The sequence below is a fragment of the Elephas maximus genome, chromosome 7, assembly GCF_024166365.1.
Source record: "Elephas maximus indicus isolate mEleMax1 chromosome 7, mEleMax1 primary haplotype, whole genome shotgun sequence".
NCBI lineage: Eukaryota > Metazoa > Chordata > Mammalia > Proboscidea > Elephantidae > Elephas > Elephas maximus.
In genome coordinates this window covers 43,656,177-43,682,103 of record NC_064825.1, presented here as the reverse complement: position 1 = coordinate 43,682,103, position 25,927 = coordinate 43,656,177, and the positions used below count along the sequence as shown (strand labels likewise).

The following is a 25,927-nucleotide window of genomic DNA, read 5'->3' as shown; positions in this document are numbered from 1 at the left end:
ACCATTGGTAGGCTTCTGTCAGTCCTAATCTGCAAACAGAAAATAAAAAAAATCAGGGAATGGCAATAAGATAAATACAAAAACCCACTGCCATCCAGTAGATTCCATCTCGCATTGACCCTGTAGGTCAAAGGAGAACTGCCCCATATGGTTTCCAAAGAGTGGCTGGTGGATTCGAACTGCTGACTATTTGGTTGGCAGCCGAGCTCTTAACTATTGTGCCACCAGGGCTCCTTGAAGGAGGTAACTCAAACGGCCTACTGCCCTTGAATTGACTCTGATTCATAGTGACTAAAAAGGACAGAGTAGAACTGCCCCTTAGGGTTTTCCAAGGCTGTAAATCTTTTTTTTTTTTGTAAATAATTTTTATTGTGCTTTAAGTGAAAGTTTACAAATCAAGTCAGTCTCTCACACAAAAACCCATATACACCTTGCTACGCACTCCCAATTACTCTCCCCCTAATGAGACAGCCCGCGCTCTCTCTCCACGCTCTCTTTTCGCGTCTATTTCGCCAGCTTCTAACCCCCTCCACCCTCTCATTTCTCCTCCAGGCAGGAGATGCCAACACAGTCTCAAGCATCCATCAGATCCAAGAAGCTCAGTCCTCACCAGCATCCCTCTCCAACCCATTGTCCAGTCCAATCCATGCCTGAAGAGTTGGCCTCGGGAATGGTTCCTGTCCTGGGCCAACAGAAGGTCTGGGAAAATTAAGTCTGGTATTATCAGAATCTGGGATCTGCATGCTCTCCTGCTCCCTCAGGAGTTCTCTGTTGTGTTCCCTGTCAGGGCAGTCATCGGTTGTAGCCATGCACCATCTAGTTCTTCTGGTCTCAGGATGATGTAGTCTCTGGTTCATGCGGCCCTTTCTGTCTCTTGGGCTCGTAATCGCCTTGTGTCCTTGGTGTTCTTCATTCTCCTTTGATTCAGGTGGGTTGAGACTAATTGATGCATCTTAGCTGGCTGCGTGCTAGCGTTTAAGACCCCAGACGCCACTCTCCAAAGTGGGATGCAGAATGTTTTCTTAATAGATTTTATTATGCCAATTGACTTAGATGTCCCCTGAAACCATGGTCTCCAGACCCCTGGCCCTGCTACGCTGGCCTTTGAAGCATTCAGTTTAGTCAGGAAACTTCTTTGCTTTTGGTTTAGTCCAGTTGTGCTGACCTCTCCTGTATTGTGTGCTGTCTTTCCCTTCACCTAAAGTAGTTCTTATCTACTATCTAATTAGTGAGTGCCCCTCCTGCCCTCCCTCCCTCCCCCGCTCACAACCACAAAAGAATGTTTTCTGCTCAGTTTAAACTATTTCTCAAGTTCTTATAATAGTGGTCTTATACAATATTTGCCCTTTTGCAACTGACTCATTTCACTCAGCATAATGCCTTCCAGGTTTCTCCACATTATGAAATGTTTCACAGACTCCTCACTGTTCTTTATCGATGCGTAGAATTCCATTGTGTGAATATACCATAATTTATTTATCCATTCATCCGTTGATGGGCACCCTTGGTTGCTTCTATCTTTTTGCTATTGTAAACAGTGCTGCCATAAACACGGGTGTGCATAGATCTGTTCGTGTAAAGGCTCTTATTTCTCTAGGATATATTCCAAGGAGTGGGACTGCTGGATCGTATGGTAGTTCTATTTGTAGCTTTTTAAGGGAGCACCAAATCGAATTCCAAAGTGGTTGTACCATTTTACATTCCCACCAGCAGTGTATAAGTGTTCCAATCTCTCCACAGCCTCTCCAACATTTATTATTTTGTGTTTTTTTGGATTAATGCCAACCTTGTTGGAGTGAGATGAAATCTCATTGTAGTTTTGATCTGCATTTCTCTAATGGCTAATGATTGTGAACATTTCCTCATTTATCTGTTAGCTACCTGAATGTCTTCTTTAGTGAAGTGTCTATTCATATCTTTTGTCCATTTTTTAATTGGGTTATTTGTCTTTTTGCAGTATCATGTAGATTTTAGAGATCAGGTGCTGATCAGAAACGTCATAGCTAAAAACTTTTTCCCAGTCTATAGGCAGTCTTTTTACTCTTTTGGTGAAGTCTTTGGATGAGCATAGGTGTTTGATTTTTAGGAGCTCCCAGTTATCTAGTTTTTCTTCTGCATTCTTTATAATGTTTTGTATAGTGTTTACGCCATGTATTAGGGCCCCAACGTTGTCCCTATTTTTTCTTGAATGATCTTTTTCATTTTAGATTTTATATTTAGGTCTTTGATCCATTTTGAGTTAGTTTTTGTGCATGGCATGAAGTATGGGTCTTGTTTCACTTTTTTGCAGATGGATATTCAGTTATGCCAGCACCATTTGTTAAAAAGACTGTCTTTTCCCTATTTAACTGTTTTGGGGCCTTTGTCAAATATCAACTGCTCATATGTGGATGGATTTATGTCTGGATTCTCAATTCAGTTCCATTGGTCCATGTATCTGCTGTTGTACCAGTACCAGGCTGTTTTAACTACCGTGGCGGTATAATAGCTTCTCAAATCAGGTAAAGTAAGGCCTCCCACTTTGTTCTTCTTTTTCAGTAATGCCTTACTTATCTGGGGCCTCTTTCCCTTCCATATGAAATTGGTGATTTGTTTCTCCATCTCATTAAAGAATGCTCTTGGGATTTGGATCAGAATTGCATTAAATGTACAAATCGCTTTTGGTAGAATAGACATTTTTATAATGTTCAGTCTTCCTATCCACGAGCACGGTATGTTCTTCCACTTATGTAAGTCTCTTTTGGTTTCTTGTAGAAGTGTCCTGTAGTTTTCTTTGTATAAGTCTTTTACATCTCTGGCAAGATTTATTCCCAAGTATTTTATCTTCTTGTGGGCTACTGTAAATGGCATTGATTTGGTGATTTCCTCTTCGATGTTCTCTTTGTTGGTGTAGAGGAATCCAACTGATTTTTGTATGTTTATCTTGTATCCCAGTACTCTGCTGAACTCTTCTATTAGTTTCAGTAGTTTTCTTGAGGATTCCTTAGGGTTTTCTGCGTATAAGATCATGTCACCTGCAAATAGAGATATTTTTACTTCTTCCTTGCCAATCTGGATGCCCTTTATTTCTTTATCTAGCCTAACTGCTGTGGCTAGGACTTCCAGCACAATGTTGAATAAGTGCAGTGATAAAGGGCATCCTTGTCTGGTTCCTGATCTCAATGGGAATGTTTTCAGGCTCTCTCCATTTAGGGTGATGCTGGCTGTTGACTTTGTATAAATGGTCTTTATTATGGTGAGAAATTTTCCTTCTATTCCTATTTTGCTGAGAGTTTTTATCATGAAGGGGCATTGAACTTTGTCAAATGCCTTTTCTGCATCAATTGATAAAATCATGTGATTCTTGTCTTTTATTTATGTGGTGGATTAATTGTTTTTCTAATGTTGAACCATCCCTGCATACCTGGTATGAATCCCACTTGGTCATGATGAATTATTTTTTTGATATATTGTTGAATTCTATTGGCTAGAATTTGTTGAGGATTTTTGGATCTACGTTCACGAGGGATATATAAGTCTATAATTTTCTTTTCTTGTGGTGTCTTTACCTGGTTTTGGTATCAGGGATATGGTGGCTTCATAGAATGAGTTTGGTAGTATTCCGTCCTTTCCTATGCTCTGAAATACCTTTAGTAGTAGTGGTGTTAACTCTTCTCTGAAAGTTTGGTAGAACTCTGCAGTGAAGCTGTTTGGACCAGGGCTTTTTTTTGTCTGGAGTTTTTTGATTACCATTTCAATCTCTTCTCTTGTTATGGGTCTATTTAATTGTTCTACCTCCGTTTGTGTTAGTTTAGGTAGGTAGTGTGTTTCTAGGAATTCATCCATTTCTTCCAGGTTTTCAAATTTGTTTGAGTATAGTTTTTCATAGTACTCTGATACGATTCTTTTAATTTCAGTTGGGTCTGTTGTAGTATTGCCCATCTCATTTCTTATTTGGGTTATTTGCTTCTTCTCCTGTTTTTCTTTTGTCAGTTTGGCCAGTGGTTTATCAATCTTGTTGATTTTTTTAAAAAACCAGCTTTTGGTCTTGTTAATTCTTTCAATTGTTTTTCTGTTTTCTATTTCATTTAGTTCAGCTCTAATTTTTATTATTTGTTTTCTTCTGGAGCCTGTGGGTTTCTTTTGTTGCTCTATTTGTTCAAGTTGTAGGGATAATTCTTTGATTTTGGCCCTTTCTTCTTTTTGGATGTGTGCATTTATTGATATAAATTGGCCTCTAAGCACTGCTTTTGCTGTGTCCCAAAGGTTCTGATAGGTAGTGTTTTCATTCTCATTGGATTCTCTGAATTTCTTTATTCCATCCTTAATGTCTTCTATAATCCAGTCTTTTTTGAGCAGGGTATGGTTCAGTTTCCAAGTGTTTTATTTCTCTTCCCTGCTTTTCCTGTTATTGATTTCCACTTTTATGGCCTTATGGACAGAGAAGATGTTTTGTAGTATTTCAATGTTTTGGATTCTGCTAAGGCTTGGTTTATGAGCTAATACGTGGTCTATTCTAGAGAATGTTCCATGACCAGTAGAAAAGAATAAAGTATACTTGGTTGCTGTTGGGTAGCGTGTTCTGTATATGTCTACGAGGTCAAGTTGGTTGATCCAAGGCTGTAAATCTTTACAGAAGCAGACTGTCACATCTTTCCCCTGTGGAACAGCTGATGCATTTGAACCATTGACCTTTCAGTTAGCAGCTGAGCACTTAACCACTGTGCCACCTGGGCTCCTTCAAGATAAATATACTATCAAACATTTATTCTGGGTTGCGTGCGAAGAGCTCTTTATAAAGAAGTATACAACATAACCTGTGCCCTCAAGTAACAGGCAATATAGTTGATGAGCTGAAACTTTATTATATGGTAAATCAGTCAATAATCCAAGGTATTATCAAATAAGTGATATAGACAATATATGCTATAGAGAGAAAATATGGGCCAGAGACCAAAGGAAAGAGTTCATCTGAGATGAGCTTAGTGCTCTGTGACTATTATTAATAATAACAAATGTGCTATTATTACTATTTAAGGTTGTTGGGAGATAAGAGAACAAGAATACAACTTTCACTTCACAACATTAAAATAATAATACAGATTCTGCGGCTGCCTTCACAATATGATTGCAAATTGGTTCTTGTCTAATTTCAGAAACCGTAATAAAGTTTTAAGCTCTTGCTATTAATTAAAACTAATTTCAGCCATTTTATTATAAAAGAATTTGGGATCACTGTATATATGAAGTGATCAGAACTCGGAAAAATTCAAATATACAAAAATACAGACAAAAGTAACAGAGGTCAAACACAGATTCCTCAAACACAGAAACATATGTATCCATTTATTAGGAGAGATAAATTTGGCTAGTATCAGATACTAGGTAAACATTTAATATGTGATGAGGAAAGGTTTCCTGAAGGAAGGAAGGAAGCAAGCAAAGAAAACAAATCAATTAATCTTTCAACAGATGAGGTACTGTGCCACGTGTCCTTTTTAAAACACTCAGAGAATTCTCAGATTCTTTCTACCTAAAGAGTCTGACCTTCGCTTCAATTCCACAATTTTCCGAGGATTTTTTAACACTATGGAAACCCTGGTGGCGTAGTGGTTAAGAGCTACGGCTGCTAACCAAAAGTTCAGCAGTTCAAATCCACCAGGTGCTCCTTGGAAACTGTATGGGGTGGTCCTACTCTGTCCCATAGGGCCACTATGAGTCAGAATCGACTTGATGGCAATGAGTTTGGTTTGGCTTGTTTTTTTTTAACACTATGGTAGGAATAAGGAGTGAGTAGTGTAACTGGATCCTAACCAGTAGAGCAATTTAAATGATTGAGATTACAAAATCAAGTTACCCAATTTGTAGGTTGGGATCTTGGAAAAGCATCAACTATTTAAGTACTTCTCCACTAGGAAAAGGAGGCCATACACATGGCTAACTTAACAGGATATGTTCAAACTATCATAGCTTTTCCAGGTTTCTATGAAACCCAGTATTATCTGGAGAGAAGTATTAAGCCTACAGACATGAGAAAGTCTTTTTTTTTTTTTTTTTTTGAAGTCTGGCACAGCACAAGTGAATATCATGGAAAACAGAGGTTTACAAGCTTGGTTAGTTTAGGAAGTCATTGTGGTTTGTTGGCCGACTGTGCAGATACAGGAGTGGTAGTTCAATTAGAAACATGATTCCCTACATCCCATCTCCAAAACATTTTCTATGTGTTTATGGATTTATTTCCCAGGTCACGAACAGTGAGTTGAAATAAAGTTACTCAAATAGCTATATCAAGACCCTTAGGTAGTAGAGAACTTGAAGAAAGGAAACCTGTTTATTCTAAATGTTAACTGAGATTTTTTTTTACTAGCTTTCTTTCCCATCTTTACCCTCTCCCTGGTTCAGAGTCTGTCTTTCTTTTTGTCCCTGTAGAAGACTGCCAATCATAATTTGAGAGTAAATTAAAAAAGAGCACAGAGAAGACAAAAATAAGGGACTAGGTATAAAGGGAAATCCCCTTTCTCCTTCTATTATTAATTTTTTTTTTTAGAAAGCAACTGTCCATAGGGAGAAATATGTGCAAATTTTCTTGAGCAAATATTTTTGTAGCCTTGTTTCCTTTAACAGTTCCAGTCTTTGAGAAGGGAAACTTAGAGAAGTTAAGTAATAACTTGCTCAGGGTCACAAAGAATCTGAGCTTCAAGTCTGTCAGGTTCCAAAGCCCATGAGCTTTTTTTCTCTGTTGCTTTGCCATGACTACCGTTGAGTGTGTCATCCCTAATTTCTAAATAGTATTTTTTTTTTTTTTTTTTTAGGTCTGACCAATACCTAGCCAGTTGCTGCTCTAAGAAATGGTACCGTTCCTCTCTGAGGCTTCCTCCAAAGAGCTCCCCAACTCCTGGGACCAGGAGATCAACAGCAGCAACCTAAAAAGGAAAAGAAAGCCACAAACAATGTTACATTTTCAGTGTGATTCTAACAATAGCTTCTCGAGCAAGTGGAACTTTTAACATTTTGACAAATATTTAACTGGTTACCAGAATCTTGTTTACTTAATGTGTTCTTGCTGTTCAATACCAAATGTTTAACATTATCTTCAGCATAAATTTTTTTTTGTTTTTTTAATTAAAGGTGGACAATTTCCTCTCCCCTCTTGTACCATTTCTATGGTCTACATAACAAAAATGTGTCCTCTTCAAAAAACTGATATAAATACTAATTATAAAAATACACGAAGTACTAAACATTGCGAAATTTAAAAAAATCACCCATCACCACGCAAAAGCAATTACATTCTGGCATACTTCCTTTTTTATATGGTAGACATGAAGTAACATATAAAATTTACCATTCTAATTGTCCTACCTAGTCTTATCCAATAAATACTTTTCCTCTGTCAGTAATATCACTTCACACCCTTAAATGTTTTAATGGTTGCACAGTTAATTGTTGAGAAGTATCATAGTTTATTTTGTTGCTCTCTTTTTGTTGAACATTTAGGTGTATGTGCATTTCTGTTTTAGCTCTTACAAACAATGTGGTAACGACGATGTTGGAATACAGGTTTTTCTTTAATTTGCAGTATTTTGTTAGGACATGTAAAATATGCTCTGATTATTAATCAAAAAAGTAGAAATTAAAACAAGATATCATCTTGGAGTTATCAAGACTGCAAAGATAAGAAGACAACATAAACAATACAGATAAGAGAATGGAAAAACCAATACTCTCATACACCTGATACAACCTTCTGGTCAACAACTTTGTAAGAGATAATCAAAAGCCTTACAAACGCAATATGCTTTTACTCAGCAATACCAATTCTAGGAACTAGTCCTAACAAAATAATCATAGATGCAAAAAAAGATTAACACACAGGATCCTTATTACAGCATAATTTATAATAAATAAATTAAGAGTACCCCAATAGGAGACTAATTTTAGACACGGATAGAAAAAAGACTGACATATACATAATGAAATGTTAACTGTGTTGCCACTATGAATTGGTGTACGTTTTGCTGTGTATATTCTCAAAAACAACAAACTAAATTAAAAAAAATTGCTTTCTTCCTCTTACTTGTATTTTCTTATTTTCTACAAAAAAGATGTATTATACTTTTGTCACAGGAAAACAAAAAACCTTCAATAGGGGAAAACACTAGCTTGATATTTTAATTCGAATTTCTTCAATTACTAACCAAAACCAAGTCCACTGCTGTTGAGTTGATTCTAACCCATAGTGACCCTATAGGACAGAGCAGAACTGCCTCACAGCGATTCCAAGGCTGTAATCTTCACGGAAGCAGACTGCCACATCTTTCTCTCACAGAGCAGCTGGTGGGTTCAAACTGCCAGCCTTTCAGCTAGCAGCTGAGTGTTTAACCCTTGTGCCACCAGCGCTGCTTCTTCAACTACTGTTAATACTTAATTTTTAAAAAATGTTTATTTTTGAATGCTTCAAAGGTCAGCGGAGCAAGGGCGGGGGTTTGGGGAACATGGTTTCAGGGGACTTCTAAGTCAATTGGCAAAATAATTCTATTATGAAAACATTCTGCATCCCACTTTGAAATGTGGCGTCTGGGGTCTTAAATGCTAACAAGCGGCCATCTAAGATGCATCAATTGGTCTCAACCCACCTGGATCAAAGGAGAATGAAGAACACCAAGGTCACACGATAACTACAAGCCCAGGAGACAGAAAGGGCCACATGAACCAGAGACTTACATCATCCTGAGACCAGAAGAACTAGATGGTGCCCGGCCACAACCGATGACTGCCCTGATAGGGAGCACAACAGAGAACCCCTGAGGGAGCAGGAGAACAGGGGGATGCAGACCCCAAATTCTCATAAAAAGACCAGATTTTATGGTCTCACTGAGACTAGAAGAATCCCGGTGGTCATGGTCCCCAAACCTTCTGTTGGCCCAGGATAGGAACCACTCCCAAAGACAACTCATCAGACATGGAAGGGACTGGACAGTGGGTAGGAGAGAGATGCTGATGAAGAGTGAGCTATTTGTATCAGGTGGACACTTGAGACTGTGTTGGCATCTCCTGTCTGGAGGGGGGACGGGAGGGTAGAGAGGGTTGGAAGCTGGCAAAATTGTCACGAAAGGAGAGACTGGAAGGGCTGACTCATTAGGGGGAGAGCAAGTGGGAGTATGGAGTAAGGTGTATATAAACTTATATGTGACAGACTGACTTGATTTGTAAACATTCACTTGAAGCTCAATAAAAATTAAAAAAAAAATGTTTATTTGCTATCCGTATTACTTTCTGACTTAGTAGTTCCTTTTTGGGGGCAGGTGGATTTTTTTAAGCCCAAATTTGAAGGTGTAAAACCAAAGACAGATTTAATGCAACAAATGTAAAACGAAGAATGCACAAAATGCATTTTAATCTTTAAATAGGTCATATTATATTATCAACTCTTATCTTAAACTTTATCTCACTTTACTACTAAGCCTTTCTTCCTAGTTTTGATTTCATGACTTTTGACTGCAATATGGTTTACAAATAATTGTGATTAATAGAACATATAATAATGAGAGAATGTGCTCCAAATGTTGTATACTGTAATTAAAGAGTTAACATTAGGTAAAATTCTTACCAAACCAACATCTGTTGCTGTCAAGTTGATTCTGACTCATAGAGACCCTATAGGATAGGGTAGAACTGCCCCCATAGGGTTTCCAATGAGTGGCTGGTAGATTTGAACTGCCGACCTTCTGGTTAGCAGCCTAACTTCTTAACCACCGTGCCACCAAAACCAAACAAACAAAAAGCAAAAAACTAAACTCGTTGCCTTGGAGTCAATTCCGACTTATAGCAACCCTATAGGACAGAGTAGAACTGCCCCACAGGGTTTCCAAGGAGCACCTGGTAGATTCTTACTGCCAACCTTTTGGTTAGCAACCATAGCTCTTAACCACTACGCCACCGGTTTCCAAAATTCTTATCGCTAGGCTGAATTACAGCACGGGAGAACAGAAATTCACTAATGGTTTGTACTTTTACTAAATCTCGTGCCACTCAAAAAGCTGGTAAGGAGAAAGTATACAGACAGGTGTTTGTCATGCTAACACTGCTTGATGACCACATCTTAGGCAGTAATTCTTCTATGAACTTGAGGGGCCTACAATGAACAAACAGGTATTTTAGAATGTAGATTTGGTGACTCAGACGATAGTAGGTAATGAAAACGAAACCAATCACTTTGGACAGGTAGGCAAGAAAGCCTTACTAATGTGATGATGAAATTCTCGTGAACTATTTACAATTAATAGAGTTGGACTCTACCAGGACCCTGTGGTTACCACTTCTATTCTCAAAGAAAGGAGAAGGTTCAAAGGTAGTTTTTATGGTCACAGAAGGATTGGCATCTTCATTTTCCAGTATCTTGCTTTTAGACATGGCTAAAATATGCCAGGAATTAAGAGACACACAGTAGAAAAACTTTTCCTTGCCTTCAATCTAGAGTTTTTAATTTAAAAGAATTATTAAAAAAAAAATTTTTTTTTTTTATATGCAGTCAGGGTTGGAACAGACTAGTCAACCAAGTGGCTCACTGGTCCTTGCTTGAAAATATTTAATGACAGGCAACTACTACCCCATCCTTGTTCAGCTCTATTAGGAAGGGATGAAAAAAACCAAAACCAAACCTAGTGCCGTTGAGTCGATTCCGACTCACAGTGACCCTATAGGACAGAGTAGAACTGCCCCGTAGAGTTTCCAAGGAGCGCCTGGCGGATTTGAACTGCTGACCCTTGGGTTAGCAGCTGTAGCACCTAACCACTACGTCACTAGGGTCTCCTATTAGGAAGGGATAGATATATCCAAAACCTGTCATTTATAGGATTTTGACGCAGGGGCCATTCCATGTACCAATGCTGGGCAGTAACTGCTTCTGATACTGCAAGTACAGTCATCCATTGCTTAACGTCCGTGAAATAGGGCTTTATGGGATTTGGAGTTCTGCTAACACCATATTATAGTATAAACAGGGAATCCCCGGTTACTCGCCCAGCACCGCCTACTGTTCCTTCAGTCTGAGAAGCAGAAGCAGCCTGGGGGCTGGCAGTCTGCACGGAAGTGGGATCGGGACTTTGCACATGTCCAGGCATAGGTGGCATGGAGAGGTAGCCATGGGGACCAGGAGAGGTGCAGTGTGCACATACTAAGAACACAGCTGGTGGTGGCGGTCCTGGCTGCTGCAACCCAGCCACTTCTACCCATGCTCTAAACAGGAGTGGAAGAGCCGTGACAGCGCCCTGCATGCCAGGAGAGACCTGCTGCAGGGCTGTTGGGCTGATAAATGAAGCCAGGAGGAGGCGGCACTGGAGGGACCGGGATATGCCCTGGAGCCCCGCTGCTCCTTCACTCTGGGGGTTTGGGGTCTTTAAAACCATTGGGGGTAAACAGTAAACAAAAGGACAGCTGATCCCCTTTGGGGAAAAAAAAATTTAAACCTATGGGAACGTGGACATATATGTGTCAGAGTGCCTGAACAGACATGCTCACATGACTGTCCATGCAAAGCTTACAAGCCAAGGCTAAAAATGACCATTGCTCAAAAAGATGGCGGAGAATCAGCTCTCATGGAAAAATAGGAATTAGGTGGTCCAGATCACACTGGTGGCCAGTGATGAGGGAATGAGGCAGCCTTTCGGTGAGTTGTTCTGCTTTCTCTGTGTTGTTCATAAGCATCAAATAACAGATTTCTTTCTTGCTTGGTCTTGTTCCTAGTACAACTAAAACAAACAAACAAAAAGCCCTTTTGGATTTTAGCACTTTTTGTAGGTCTAAATTATATTAATTTTGGGCCTGAGTTTTTCCATTGCTATTTTTAGAAGAATATAAAATGCTCATACTTATCTTTGATTACACATCTGCCATGTTAAAAAAAAATATTTGAGCTCACTGGAGAATTCAGACTCTTCTGTCTGGTTTTTGTTCAACTTGATTATCTGCAACTGCACAGTAACAGTTGTGGAATTGGAAGCTTCTGAACCTTTTGAGCCACCTTCTCTTGCAAAATCTCATGTCATGGTACAATAAAAAAACAAACAAACAAACAAAACCCACTGCTTGTCCTCTGGATTTTCCAAAGCTGCCCTCCCAATGACTAGAGTACCTAACTGGTTATACCCACCTATTTTGCATTGGCCATTATAAAATTAAGGTGACAGCTTAGTCAGAATAGGCTATGTCATGCTGTAGTTACAAACAGCTCCAGATACTGGCCTCCACCCACTAGATACCAGTTGTACTCCACCAGCTTTGACAACCAAAAATGCTTCCTGACACTGCTATATGTCCCTGAGAGGTGGAGGGGAGGACCACCCCTGGTTAAGAACCACTCCTTTACAACAATGAATTTGCTCTTTTTTTTTTTTTTCCACTTATGGTACATGTCCATTGTGGCCTGAAGCTGGTTGAACAGCCTCTTCCTCTTTGTTGGTCCCGCAGCAGGTGAAAAAAAAAAACAGCACAGAAACCTATGTGCTAGAAGCATTTGTCCAGAAGTAATGTATATACATATGTCACTTCTGCTCACAATTCATTGGCCAATACAAGTCACATGACTAAGCACATGTCAACGGGGTAAAGAAGTATAATACTTCACTAGGGAGGAACAACAACTATTTGTGTACAATACTTTACTAAGGTGCTTTTTACCCATCTACTTGGAATCTTACACTCTCCCAACCAATTACTCACTGTTAATTTGAATTAAGCACAGCATAAAAAACAAAAAATCAAACCCACTGCCCTCAAGTTGATTCCAACTTACAGTGACCCTATACAGAGAACTGCCCCATAGAGATAGCAGCTTCCTATTTTCTTCCTCTATACTCTGAGAGAGGAACTTATTAGGAAAGAACTGATCAAAACAGTCTATTTTATTTGAATTAAAATTTTTACAAGATACCTGGATAAAGTCCCACATCACTATCTTTACTTTGTACTAATTTTGTGATATTGAGAAGGAAGATAAACATCATCTATGTCCTCTCTTGGTCTAGATGGTCTGAAAATTCACATTCTCAGGTAGCTGAATTTCCTGTATGTTTTCTTGGCATAGATAGTAAAGTTGCTTCCCCTCTTAACAGATCTGTACCTTTTGATTAAGGTGTTTCTTTACAATACCTCATCAATGTTCCATGACCAAAGGATACTATTTCTTTTTCAGCAAGGACAGATCTGCCTTCTCTGTGAAGAAATGACACAAAGGCTTCGCTTGATTCTCTTCCTCCATATAACATTCTTCTCTTCTCCTCCTTTACTTTAGGTTTAGATTTCCTTCAACCACATCAGATTCTCATACTTCCTGCTTTTCTTTTCTAATTATACCCTGCAATCTACCTACAAATTCTGCAAATATACTATACTCGTACCAGTTGCCGCTGAGGCGAGTCCAACTCATAGAGACTCTACAGAACAGAGTATAACAGTCCCTAAGGGTTTCCAAGGCTGTGATCTTTACAGAAGCAGACTGCCACATCTTTCTCCCACGGAGCAGCTGGTGAGTTTGAACTGCTGACCTTTTGGTTAGCAGCCGAGCAATTAACCACTGCACCACCAGGGATCCTTGCAAATATATCATAATATAGCAAAGTATTTCCCAACGATAAAGACGCTTACATTTAGTATACCAGAGCTGCATTTTCTTCTGGCATGATATAAAAAATACTGTACTCCCTAAAGATAACCAGGACAGTCTCCTCGATTTTCACACCTTTTAGACTTACAGGGTCGCTATGAGTCGGAATCTATTCGTCGGCAACGGGTTTGGTTTTTTTTTGTTGTTGCTGTTAGGGTTGGGATTTCAGGTTGGATTCTTCTACCTTGTGTCTCCCCCTTGGTAACTACTGAGGCTAGTTACTATAGAAACTGCCTGTCTGTCAGGCTGTAGTGAAGATAAAGGGCACATACAGATACAATGCAAACCATGACACAAGTGTCAAAAGAGAAGTATGTACAAATTTATAAAACGTGAAGGAAATCACATTAACTTCTTCCCTTGGAGAAGTAATGAGAAAAACTTGGTTGAGTTGTGTGTTTGCCAAATGACTGGTGGGGTGGTTTTAATGCAAACAGGCTGGAAAGAAGCAAGTTGCCTAGAATAGTAGCTGGTGATTATAATTTGTCTTTATGGGTCAGGCATGGTTTCTGGGAAGTGCACCTGGCTTCAAGAGTAGAGCAGGCAGGAGGGATTAATCCTAATTAGGGAAAGTGGGGAAGTTCATGGATAAATACTGTATAGTAGTAGAGTAGACTTCATAAATAACCATATAGCATGATAGAAAGTATTAAGAGCCACCAGAAAAATGCAGATAAAGTACCATGAATAATCATGCAAACCACTGTAACTATCAAAAATACAGATATTGATCGATCACTAATGGCCCTTCTGGCCAATTCCAGTGTGCTTGGAGAGTCAGAAAGCCACGTGCAAAGGTAACCTAAAACTGGGCTACTGTTATCACTCATTTTCTGCTCTCTCAACTCTTGCATGCCAGGTTCTTCAAACAGCTGGACTCTTTAGGGCATGTCTTAAGCCAGTCGGAGCCTATGATCTTTGCTCCTGGGGGATGAAGCTGCAAGCTTTTGAATTCCCCTTTAGGAAAAAGAAATCTCCATATCTTTTAATGCGATGACCCAATGCATACTTATTTACTCCTGCTTATAATTTTTATCTATAATTCTTTTCGAGCAACACAGATGACAGGTAACAATACAGGAACCCCAAAGTTATTCAACGTTCTTAAAATATTAGTCTTTTTCTTGGAACTTCATTAAATCACTGTAAAAAATCACCCATGAACTTGAAATTTTAAAAGTCCTTCTGAATGGACAATAGTCTGTACTTCACGGAAAAAGACAGGGTTCAAAGAAAAAGGGATGTATAAACAGCATATCTGTAGGCTGGTGGTTACTGGGAGTAATGATCTAGATAGTGAACAGAAACTAGCGGTATGTCTATTATTAGGGAATTCACCTGATGCATAGTGAAATGTCCTCTTAATGCAAAGCTAACCAAACTTGATCACTTTTGTTACTAAAAATCTCTATTGTATTTCTATGTATCTTTGGGCGACTTGAGGTAAAAAGACTTTAGTCCGGCTGTTTTTTCACTCTCTTACACAGACAACAATGAAGGCTAAAAAGAATTTTGCCACACTCTTCGCTAACTTCCCTATCTTTATAAACAAAATCTACTCCACTTTCGGCACATCTTGTAGACCCAGAAAGCTTCCTGGCACATCTTCCTCCTCTGTGTATGAAATCTGCTAAAGTCACACAGCTGCAGTGTCATGCTGTCTAGAAATAGTTTGTGTTGGTATTCAAGCTGAACAAACCCTTGTCTCTATTTATGACACTCCCTTCTGGCTCCTACTCTTTGATTACAATCAATGCGCTTAAAATAAAACTGAAACTTTGAATTAAAAAAACAAATAGGTTACATAGGAACAAGACCTTAAATACATAACCTTTTCTATGCTAACTTCAAAGACAGGGAAAAAAGTTTAATGTCCCTTACCCTGCTACCTCTCTTTCTACTTATTTCAGTATTTTGAAATATTGATGAAAAACACAAATTGAACGCCTCCTTATTCACTTTCTCACAGGCTGCTACCAACAACCGAGCAGTATTATACGCTGTTGCTAAAAGAAAAAGAATGTTCCACAAACCATAGGAAACATGTTTGTGGTTTCAGGTTCTTTGAGCTTTCTCTCTAACTGCTGATACAGATAGTATTTTACCCCTGAAAACAACTAAGGCACAGCAGGGAAACAGAGCCTTCCAGAAGTGACAGCGAGAAGACCCGGATGGGCTGGCTGCCATGTAGCAATGGCTGAAGATGGACTTGGGCTGACAATCTGGTTTTACTACTTTTACTGCCTGAAAAAGGAAAAAGTTTTACCTTTTGAAAAGATTTTCATGGCTTCAAAGGAATGGAATCCTTACCCTACCCAAGCATATGTTCCCTTTCCCCTCAGGGCCAAAAGAGATGTGCTACATTTCTGACTTCATTAGTGTTGTGTGAGTTGATTCTGACTCATAGGGACCCTATAGGACAGAGCAGAACTGCCCCATAAGGTTTCTAAGGAGCAGCGAGTGGATCTGAAGTATGGACCTTTTGGTTAGTAGCTGTAGCTTTCCACCACTGTGCCCCCAAGGCTTGCTTTCTTCCCCAGGGAGCTCAAAACTCCGAGTGAGCCAGAACAAAACATCAGTTGGGGGCTATGCAAAGGTTCACATATGAGTACCTTGGCTTGAGAGAAAAAAACATTTCTATGAACAGCACTACTCTTCTTATAATTAGTTTGGCATCTGGGAATCATCTTGGACTCCTATGTCTTCCTTATCTTCTCTATCCAGTTTATACACAGACCCCTAATTATTCTTTGGGAATATTTCTCAGTTTTATCATTCTATTTTCTTAGTCGAAGATCTCATCTCCCCATTTCCAGATTATATGTAAGAGTCCTAGCCTGCTTGTTCTAATTCCCTCCTTCCCCAATCTATCCCTGCATGCCACTTGTCAGGTTAATCTTTTTTTTAATCTTGTCATCATCTTAAAAAAAAAAAAAATGAACGCATTGCTACTACTTACTGGATCAAGGCCAAGCTACCTGTAGCGTTCTAAGCTTGCCATAATTCGTTTCCGTCTTGCTGCCTATCTTTATCTCCCAATAACTCCCTATTCTCTTTCCCTAATACTTACAGTGTTTTAATTTTCAGAGCAATTTCATAAACATTAGTTCATCTGATCACCAGAAAAAATGTGATGTATACAAGGATAAGATCCCCTTCTACAGTAAACTTTTATTGAAGTATAACATATATACAAAAAATACACCAATAACTGTATAGTTCTATATTCATGAAGTGAACACACCCACGAATCACCACCCAGGCCAAGAAATGGAACTACAGCCACACCCAAAAAGTCCTCCTCATAGCCTCCCCCTGTTATTATCACCAAACCTCTTTCTTGACCTGTATCACCATAGGATAGTTCTGTCTGTTTTTGAACTTTCTATAAATAGTATCATAGTTTTTTTTTGTATGTTTGACTTATTTCATTCAACACATTTGTGAGATTCAGTAAGAGGATACATATAGCAATAGTTTATTCTCATTGTGATATGTTATTGTTAGTTGCCCTTCAGTTGATTCCAACTCATGGTGACCTCATGCGTACAGTATCCCGTTATATGAATATGCCACAATTTAGTTATTTATTCTACTATTGGATGTTTGATTTTTTTTTCTCCAATTTTGGGCTATTACATATGTGTTGCTATGTCTAATTTTGTACATGTCTTTTGGTGCACATATGTATAAATTCAGCTTGGAGAAAAATTGCTGGGCCACAGAAAAAGTGTCTAATACCTTTAGTAGACACTGCTTATCAGTTTCTAAAGTAATTTTATCAATTCACAATCCCACCAGCAGTGTATGAGAGTTCCATTTCCTATATCCTCCCCAACAACTGCAATCATAGGCTTTTTTTTTTTTAATTTTTTACTGTGCTTTAAGTGAAAGTTTACAAATCAAGTCAGTCTCTCATACAAAAATTTATATACACCTTGCTATATATTCTTAGTTGCTTTCCCTCTAATGAGACAGCACGCTCCTTCCCTACACTCTATTTTCATGTCCATTTGGCCAGTTTCTGCCCGACTCTGCCCTCTCATCTCCCCTCCAGACAGGAGTTGCCCATATAGTCTCACGTGTCTACTTGATCCGAGAAGCTCACTCTTCACCAGTATCATTTTCTATCCCATAACAACAACAACAACAAAAAAACCCAGTGCCGTCAAGTCGATTCCGACTCATAGCGACCCTATAGGACGGAGTAGAACTGCCCCATAGAGCTTCCATGGAGCGCCTGGTGGATTCGAACTGCTGACTCTTTGGTTAGCAGCCATCGCACTTAACCACTACACCACCAGAGTTTCCTTCGATCCCATAGTCAAGTCCAATTCCTGTCTGAAGAGTCGGCTTTGGGAATGGTTCCTGTCTTGAGCTAACAGAAGGCCTGGGGACCATGACCTCCAGGGTCCTTCTAGTCTCAGTCAGACCATTAAGTCTGGTCTTCTTACAAGAATTTGAGGTCTGCATCCCACTGCTCTCCTGCACCCTCAGGGGTTCTCTGTTGTATTCCCTGTCAGGGGAGTCATCGGTTGTAGCCAGGCACTACCTAGTTCTTCTGGTCTCAGGCTGACGTAGTCTCTGGTTTATGTGGCCCTTATTGTTTCTTGGGCTTGTAATTATCTTGTGTCCTTGGTATTCTTCATTCTCCTTTGATCCAGGTGGGTTGAGACCCACTGATGCATTTTAGATGGCCGCCTGCTAGCGTTTAAGACCCCAGGCGCCACTCTCCAAAGTGGGATGCAGAGTGTTTTCTTAATAGATTTTATTATGCCAATTGACTTAGATGTCCTCTGAAACCATGGTCCCCAAACCTCTGCCCCTACTACGCTGGCCTTCGAAGCATTCAGTTTATTCAGGAAACTTCTCTGCTTTTGGTTTAGTCCAGGTGTGCTGACATCTCCTGTATTGTGTGTTGTCTTTCCCGTCACCTAAAATAGTTCTTATCTACTATCTAATTAGTAAAAACCCCCTCCCTCTCTCCCCACGCTTGTAACCATCAAAGAATATTTTCTTCTCTGTTTCAACTATTTTTCGAGTTCTTAAAATAGTGGTCTCATACAATATTTGTCCTTTTGCAACTGACTAATTTCACTCAGCATAATGCCTTCCAGGTTCCTCCGTGTTATGAAATGTTTCACGGATTCATCACTGTCCTTTATCGATGTGTAGTATTCCATTGTGTGAATATACCATAATTTATTTATCCATTCATTCATTGATGGGCACCTTGGTTGCTTCCATCTTTTTGCTATTGTAAACAGTGCTACAATGAACACGGGTGCGCATATATCTGTTTCAATCACAGGCTTTTTTACTTTAGCCATTCTAGTTGGTATGTAGTGGTATATTTCTGATGTTTTAATTTGCATTTCCCTGTCAACAAATGAAATTGAGTATCATCCCTTGAGAATGCTGAGGCCAAGAAAGGTTAACTGGTGGATACAGGACCAAAACCCATGTCTTCTGGCTACAAGACCACTGCTTTTTCTGCCACCTCATACGAACCCTATATTCGAGAAAGCTCAGGGCTCTGGCAAAGCCCCCAAACATGTCCTATCCCTATCTCCACATCTTAGCGCCGTCACTTAGGAGCTGTGTGACCTTGCACAAGTGACTAAACTGCTGTGCTGAGATTCAACAGCCTCATCTGTAAAAAAGGGAGAAAGTACTTATCGGCACATGGACTGTACTCAATAAAAGTTATTTTCTTCTTTTGAACTCTTACAACAATTATGTTTGTCACATAATAGATGCTCAATACTAGGTGCTGTTGAATTGGAATCTCAGAAATTTAATCTACTTTTTTAATCCTTTCTTCCATTTTCTTCTCCCCACCACTGTAAGCACATTTCCCCTGTTAATCCTGCTAAGTTAGTTGTTTATTAAGTTAAGTAAAATGATAGAAATAATTTCTCAATTTCCTGAATTTCGTTTCTTTACTACTCTTCAGAATATTGCAACTTCCTTAAGCCTGTTATTCTGCCAGAAGATTTAGGGTGTATGTAAACTCCTTTTAACTCAATTTCTTTAATTAAATAAACTTTAAATTCCATTTATAGAGGCCCATGAGCTGTCCTCTTCAAATGATCGAAAATGCTTGGTAACTGACAAGTTATTCTTATATATTCAAATGTTATGGATTGAATTGTGTCCCCCAAAAATATGTGCTGAAAAGTCTAACTTCTGTAGCTATAATCCCATTGGGGAATGGGTTATCTTTGTTATGTTGGAGAGACCGTAGTAGTGTAGGGCATGTTTTAAGTTAATCTCGCTCTTTTTTTTTTTTTTATTGTACGTTAGATGAAAGTTTATAGAACTAGCTTCTCATTAAACAGGTAGCACAGATATTGTTTTATGACACTGGTTAACAACCCCACGACATGTCAACACTCTCCCTTCTTGACCTTGGGTTCCCTATTACCAGCTTTCCTGTTCTCGCCTGCCTTCTAGTCCTTGCCCCGGGCTGGTATGCCCCTTTAGTCTTGTTTTGTTTTATGGACTTGTCTAATCTTTGGCTGAAGGGGAACCTCAGGAGTGATTTCATTACTGAGCTAAAAGGGTGTCTGGGGACCATACTTTTGGGGTTTCTCCAGTTTCTGTCAGGCCAGTAAGTCTGGTCTTTTTTTCGTGAGTTAGAATTTTGTTCTACATTTTTCTCCAGCTCTGTCCAGGACCCTCTATTGTGATCCCTAGTCAATCTCTTTTTGAGATATAAAATAGATTAAGAAAGCAAGCCAGAGAAGCAGAGATGGGGGAAGAGAAATGCCAAGCCACATGAAGATCGCCCAGGAGCAGAAGCTCAAAAGAGACAAGAACCTTCCCCAAGATCCGACAGAGAGAAAGCCTTCCCCCCAGAGCCAGGACCCTCGATTTGGACTTCCAGCCTCCTAAATGTGAGAAAATAAATTTGTTTGTTAAAGCCACCCATTTGTGGTATTTCTGTTACAGCAGCACTAGATAACTAAGGCATCAAATGGACAAAAACTTAGACTACATGAAATCAGAGGCCATCTAGTCCAATTCCCTACCTTACAGAGGGAGAAATTGAGGCTCAGAGATTGGAGAGACTTGTTTAAGGTCATACAGCTAACTAGTAAGAGAGTTGGATTTCAAACCCAGAACTACTAACTTTTAATCCTGTGTATTTTTCATGAGACCATGGTGAATATACCTTAATTCTGGGGGGGCTGGGAGAGTAAAGAAAGGATGAAACAAACGCTAAGGGGGAAATATTCTAACTGAAAATATATCATTTAATTATTTATCTCTAGTCAAAAGTTACAAGAGTAGCTTGAACATATTCCCACACTTTTGACTCCCTAGAGAAGGCACATGTAAAATCCAACTGTCTTGATTTTTCACATTGTATTGCACTCATTGCAGAAATTCCTGAAACTCTACCACAACCTGTTATTACAGCCTTATCAAAAGAAATGCAGAGTTAGTTACCTAGGCCAAAGCCTGTTCACTCACCACGGAAAAAAAATAAATTTGGGGTAGTAGCAGGCACTTTATACAAGTGAGTTGAAAAATATCATAAAATTCAAGAAATCTAGATTGCTAATGAACCAATGTTATAATCCACGGCTAATGTAGATAGTTTAAGTAAATTATATCTGAATACTTTAGCTCTGAGAAGCTATAAGCTGTAATACTACATAAATTATAGAAGAATACAAGAATCCCATTATAATGCCTTCAGGGTTCAAGCTGTGAAACCACATTACCAGATAGACTGTGTCATAACTGAAATCTTCTGGGTACTTCTAAAAGTAATAATATTCACAAACAAGTGAAGTCTACAATAGAACTGCATGTCGTAATATGACAACACATAAAAAAGTATTCTAACATTATTGTGCTTTATCAAAACAAAGATTTTATCAAAATTTAGACAGAGAAGAGATAGGACTTCACACTTATTGATTATCTAATACCTCAAACATTGTGCTATGCACTTTTCATATGTTACCTAATTTAATTCTTACAACTCCGGAAAACATTATCATCTCACTTTTACAGATCAGGAATTAAGGCTCAAACAGATCAGGTGGCTCATCTAAGATCACATAATTTATAAGGCACAGAGCTGGGGACTTCAACCCAAGAGTATCTGATGCTAAAGCCACTAGGCTTTCCTTTATGCCATGTTGCCATCACTCACAAAATTTAGATACTCTTTAGTCTCCCAGTAATTTCCTTAGCAAATCAAGTCAGTCACTCACTACTTCTCCACTCTGTGTCTAAAACTGTGTTGGGTTCAAGTGATTTATCCACCCATCCAATCACCTATTCATCTACCAAACGGATATTAGATGCCTGCTATATTCCAGGTATTATGCTAGGCATTAGGGATGCACTGATGAGGGAAAAAGACATAGGTCCTCTGGTAGAGGAAAGAGTCATTAACAGTCACACAAATAAATGTAAAATTATAACTGTGTTAGGTGTTACGATGGATTCAAAGTAGTTCTGGGTCTGAAACCCCTCGTGGTACTATTATAGTGTCTAAGAGAGGTCTCTGACTTAGTCTGGAGGGTCAAGGAAGATTTCTCTGAGGAAATGATTGAGCAGAGATCTGAAGAACAGGTAAAATTATTCAGGAAAGTATGTGCAAAGATTCTGTGGTGGCAGGAAGCGCTGCATGTTCGAAGATCTGGAGGAAGGGTGGTATGGATGTAGCATCTAAAGCAAAATGGAACACCACAGTAGATCAGACTATGGGGCAGGAGCAGCCAGATCACGCTGGGCCTTGTAGGCCACAAGAAGGGTTTTGGCCTAAGAGCAATGGGAGGCCACTGAATAATTTTAAGAAGGGAGATAACATTGATCAGATTTACATTTTCTAAAAACTCAAGCTGAAGTGGGAAGAACTAGCTGGGGGCAGGAAAGAATGGGTATAGGAAGACCAGTTAGGAGGCTAGTGAAACAGTCCAGGCAAGAGATGATGGTAGCTTAGTCTAAAATGGTGAAAGTGGAAAAGAAGTGGATGAATTTGAGAGATACATAGGAGCGGAAAACTGACCGAACTTAGAAGCAGCTTGAACATAGAAAGTGAGAGAGAGGAAGATTTCAAAGACGACTCAGATATCTGGTTTGTACAATTAGATGAACGGAGAATACTGAAAGAGGATCGGTTTGGTCAGGGAAGAGGAGGAGAGATGAAATCACGGGTTCAGTTTGGGACATGTTGAGTTTGAGAAGTCTTTGGGGTGGGCAGTAAAATATGTGAGTTCAGAGTTTGGAGAAGTCTGGATTAGAGATATAAATGTCAGAGTTGTTTGAGAATAAATAGTAAGCTGTGGGTTCAGATGTAATCACCTGGAAAGAGAAAACAGGGCCTGTGGCTGAGCCTGGAGGAATTCCAACAGCTAATGAATCGGTAGAAGAGAATGAACCTGTGCAGGAGACTGAGAAAGAAGAATCATTGAGAGAGAAGAAAATCTCGGAGGATGTGATGTCACAGGAGACAAGGGAGGAGAGAGCTTCAAAAATAAGAAAGTCATTAATGGTACTGAATATTGCTGAGAGGTCAAATACAATAAAGAAGTCAAATATAAAAAGTTTGTTGGCTTTAATAATAGGAAGATCACTGTTGACCCTAGCAAGAGCTGCTTTAGTGGTAGGATGGAGTGGAAGCCATATTAGAGGGAATGAGGAATGCATGGTAGGTGCTATCTCTGGTGGTTATAAAAACCTCAATAACCACCCTGAAAATGCTGAGAGTTTTGTTTGTGGAAGCAAAACATATACACAGAGACTTTAAAAAAAAAAAAAAAAGACAATTCTAGAAACTTTTACTAATTCTTTAAATGCTATAGAAATTCTGAAAGGCTCAAAATGTCTGGGTAACCCAAGAAAGTGTTTAGAGAGAAGGAAAGCCTTAAGCAGAGCTTTTAAAGAAGTGCAAAATTGAGTGACTGAAAAGTGCTCAGTCTAGGTGAATTAAGTGAGAAGAATACATGGTGTGTGTGTAGGGGTAGAGGAGGACTGGAGGTGGGATGGAGTTGAGTGTTAAATATTCTGAGAGATATGGACACAATCCTATGTTTTGTGAGTGATGTATGTTCAACGGTGAATTATTCTGGGTTAGATAATCTACGCCCTTGTCACTCCTCCTTTTGCTGCCATCCTGTGGGTCAATTCATTTTTCATTATCATTTACACCAGAGGGATGAGAGGGAAAAGGGAAAATAACCATAAGTCAATTATGTTGCTCATCGGTTTTAGATACTGCAATGTGAAAGGTGGGGTGAGTAAAATCAATTGTTACAAACTAATTTTATATTATTTGTGATTTTGAGGCAGTTTGATAGAGTGGAATAGAACAAAGACTTCAGAGCCATAGGGAATCAGGTTTGAACACTGACTCTCACCACCTATGTAGCCTTGGAAAATGCAATCAATCTCTTTGTACATCAGCGTTCTTTTGTTTGTTTGGTTTTGTTTTTTCATCTCTAAAATGGGAGAAAACAAGTTTCTTGGCAAGGTTGTTTTGGAATTTAGAGATGAGATGGTAGTGCCTGACACATAACGATGAGTGTTTGGCTGCTAACTAAAGCATTGGCGGTTCGAACCCACCAGCTGCTCTGTGGTAGAAAGACGTGGTAGTCTGTTTCCGTAAACACTACAGCCTTGGAAACCATATGGGGCAGTTCTACTACGTCCTATAGGGTCAATAGGGGTTGGAATTGGCTTGACAGAACACAACAACAATATTGTTTTAGTAACGCTATAAGATAAAATGGGAAATATATTCTGTAGGGTAATGTTATTCGGCTATATGCATCCCCTCCTAATGGGGATGAATTCAGGATGGACTCGGGCTAAGGTACAAGGCTGGAAGTGGTGTGACTAGCTGGCGGCCAAGGCTGAGGAATGCCTTAGCAACAAGAAAAACATCTGCGCATGGACGTGAAGCCTTGGGGCACACTGACTGCCCAAAGACGTAAGAGAAAAACCATGAACCTTGGTCCCAGCTGGAATAGTATATAAGCTTGTGTCCCCTGCTAGTTGGTTGTGGAGCGCTAAAATGGTCCAGCCGCCACCCTAGGCCACGGTCCCATAAGTAAGCTTCCCAATAAACCATATGGTCCTGATTGCTGGTGCCAGTGTCCTTCTTCGGTCTCTTGGTGATGCGGCCGACCTTCGGTCCAGGTGCCGCTGGGCTGTTACACAACAATTGGTGAGCCAGCCAGGAGACCGCGGAAACCTCCATGAGTGCCAGACATACGGCAGGGAGAGGGACCTTGATGGGAGGAATCCCGAGATGGGCCCTTTCCTCCATGTTGGGAGGGGGTCAGATGGCCCCCATCCGCCCTGTGAGACGGGGGTCGCAGCTATCTTGGGTAGTTAGAGCCCATCATGTGATACAGGGATGCCCTGACAATGCCTAAGGGCAATGAAGATATGCTCTGTCAGCTGGAAGCCCCAAAGCAAAAGCAGAATTGCTATGCTACGGAAGCTACTGTGGGGCGGCTCCTACTGGCAGCATTGAGAAGGGTGGCTGATGAGGAACTAGCCGGTATGGCCCCAATTAGGCAGCTGGAAGCAGAGGTGCAACTGGAGAAGGAGTTGCATGCAGCACATTCCTCCTCCACTGAAACATTAGTGTCCCATTTGTGGGAACAAGAGTTCTCTGTAGGGAAAATCCTAGGTTGGCCAGCGAACTCCATGTGGGGAGGTTTGGCCCATATGCTTTTCTGTGGGGGAAATCCCAGGTTGGCCAGCAAAGCCTGGCTAGCTCAGTGGGTAGAGCATGGGACTGGAGATAGCTGGAGGGGATAAACAGGTCTCTAGCAATGAGAACATCCCATAATACCCAGTACAAAGCAAGAGTTAAAACAGCAAAAAAAAAAAAAGAGTAAAAAGCCCTTCGAGATAGCTTGTGTTGAGCGACCTTGAAGAGACCTCAGAGGCCCTCTCCAGAATTCTCTGATAGTTGCCCCTGCCAACTGCAGCTGCGAATAGTAAGGGGAAAACTAAAACTGGGGGGGGGGGGGTGTCTCCAGGTTACCAGGCAACTGGGCTGGACCCAGGCCTGCACTTAGTATGGGGGTGGCGTGGCTCCACAAATGAGTGAGGACTCTGCCAACTTTTCCCAGATCTTCTTTCAGAAATACTTAAGACTAAAGATTAAGCCCAGGTCCTTTTGTCACTGGCGGGGAGCAAAGGCCTTATGTTACAATTGAAGTTCAATGAGGTAAACTTTTGGGTCTGAGGTCACTATTGTTGAGATACTTGCCCCAGCCTGACTATGGTTAAGTCCCTTGAGTACTG

The 25,927-nt window shown here is 40.0% G+C and overlaps 1 protein-coding gene across 5 annotated transcripts in view; it reads right to left on the bottom strand.

The window, feature by feature from the left end:
* The window catches only part of NARS2 (asparaginyl-tRNA synthetase 2, mitochondrial), a 193,195-nt gene that overhangs the window by 11,703 nt on the left and 155,565 nt on the right, over window positions 1-25,927 (bottom strand). For all 5 annotated transcript variants that reach the window (XM_049889693.1, XM_049889692.1, XM_049889691.1 and 2 more), the window contains 2 exons: window positions 6,805-6,902; window positions 3-29 (listed from right to left, as the gene is read on the bottom strand). In XM_049889693.1, coding sequence (XP_049745650.1) covers window positions 3-29; window positions 6,805-6,902 — 125 coding nt within the window. The remainder of the gene's footprint in view (window positions 1-2; window positions 30-6,804; window positions 6,903-25,927) is intronic.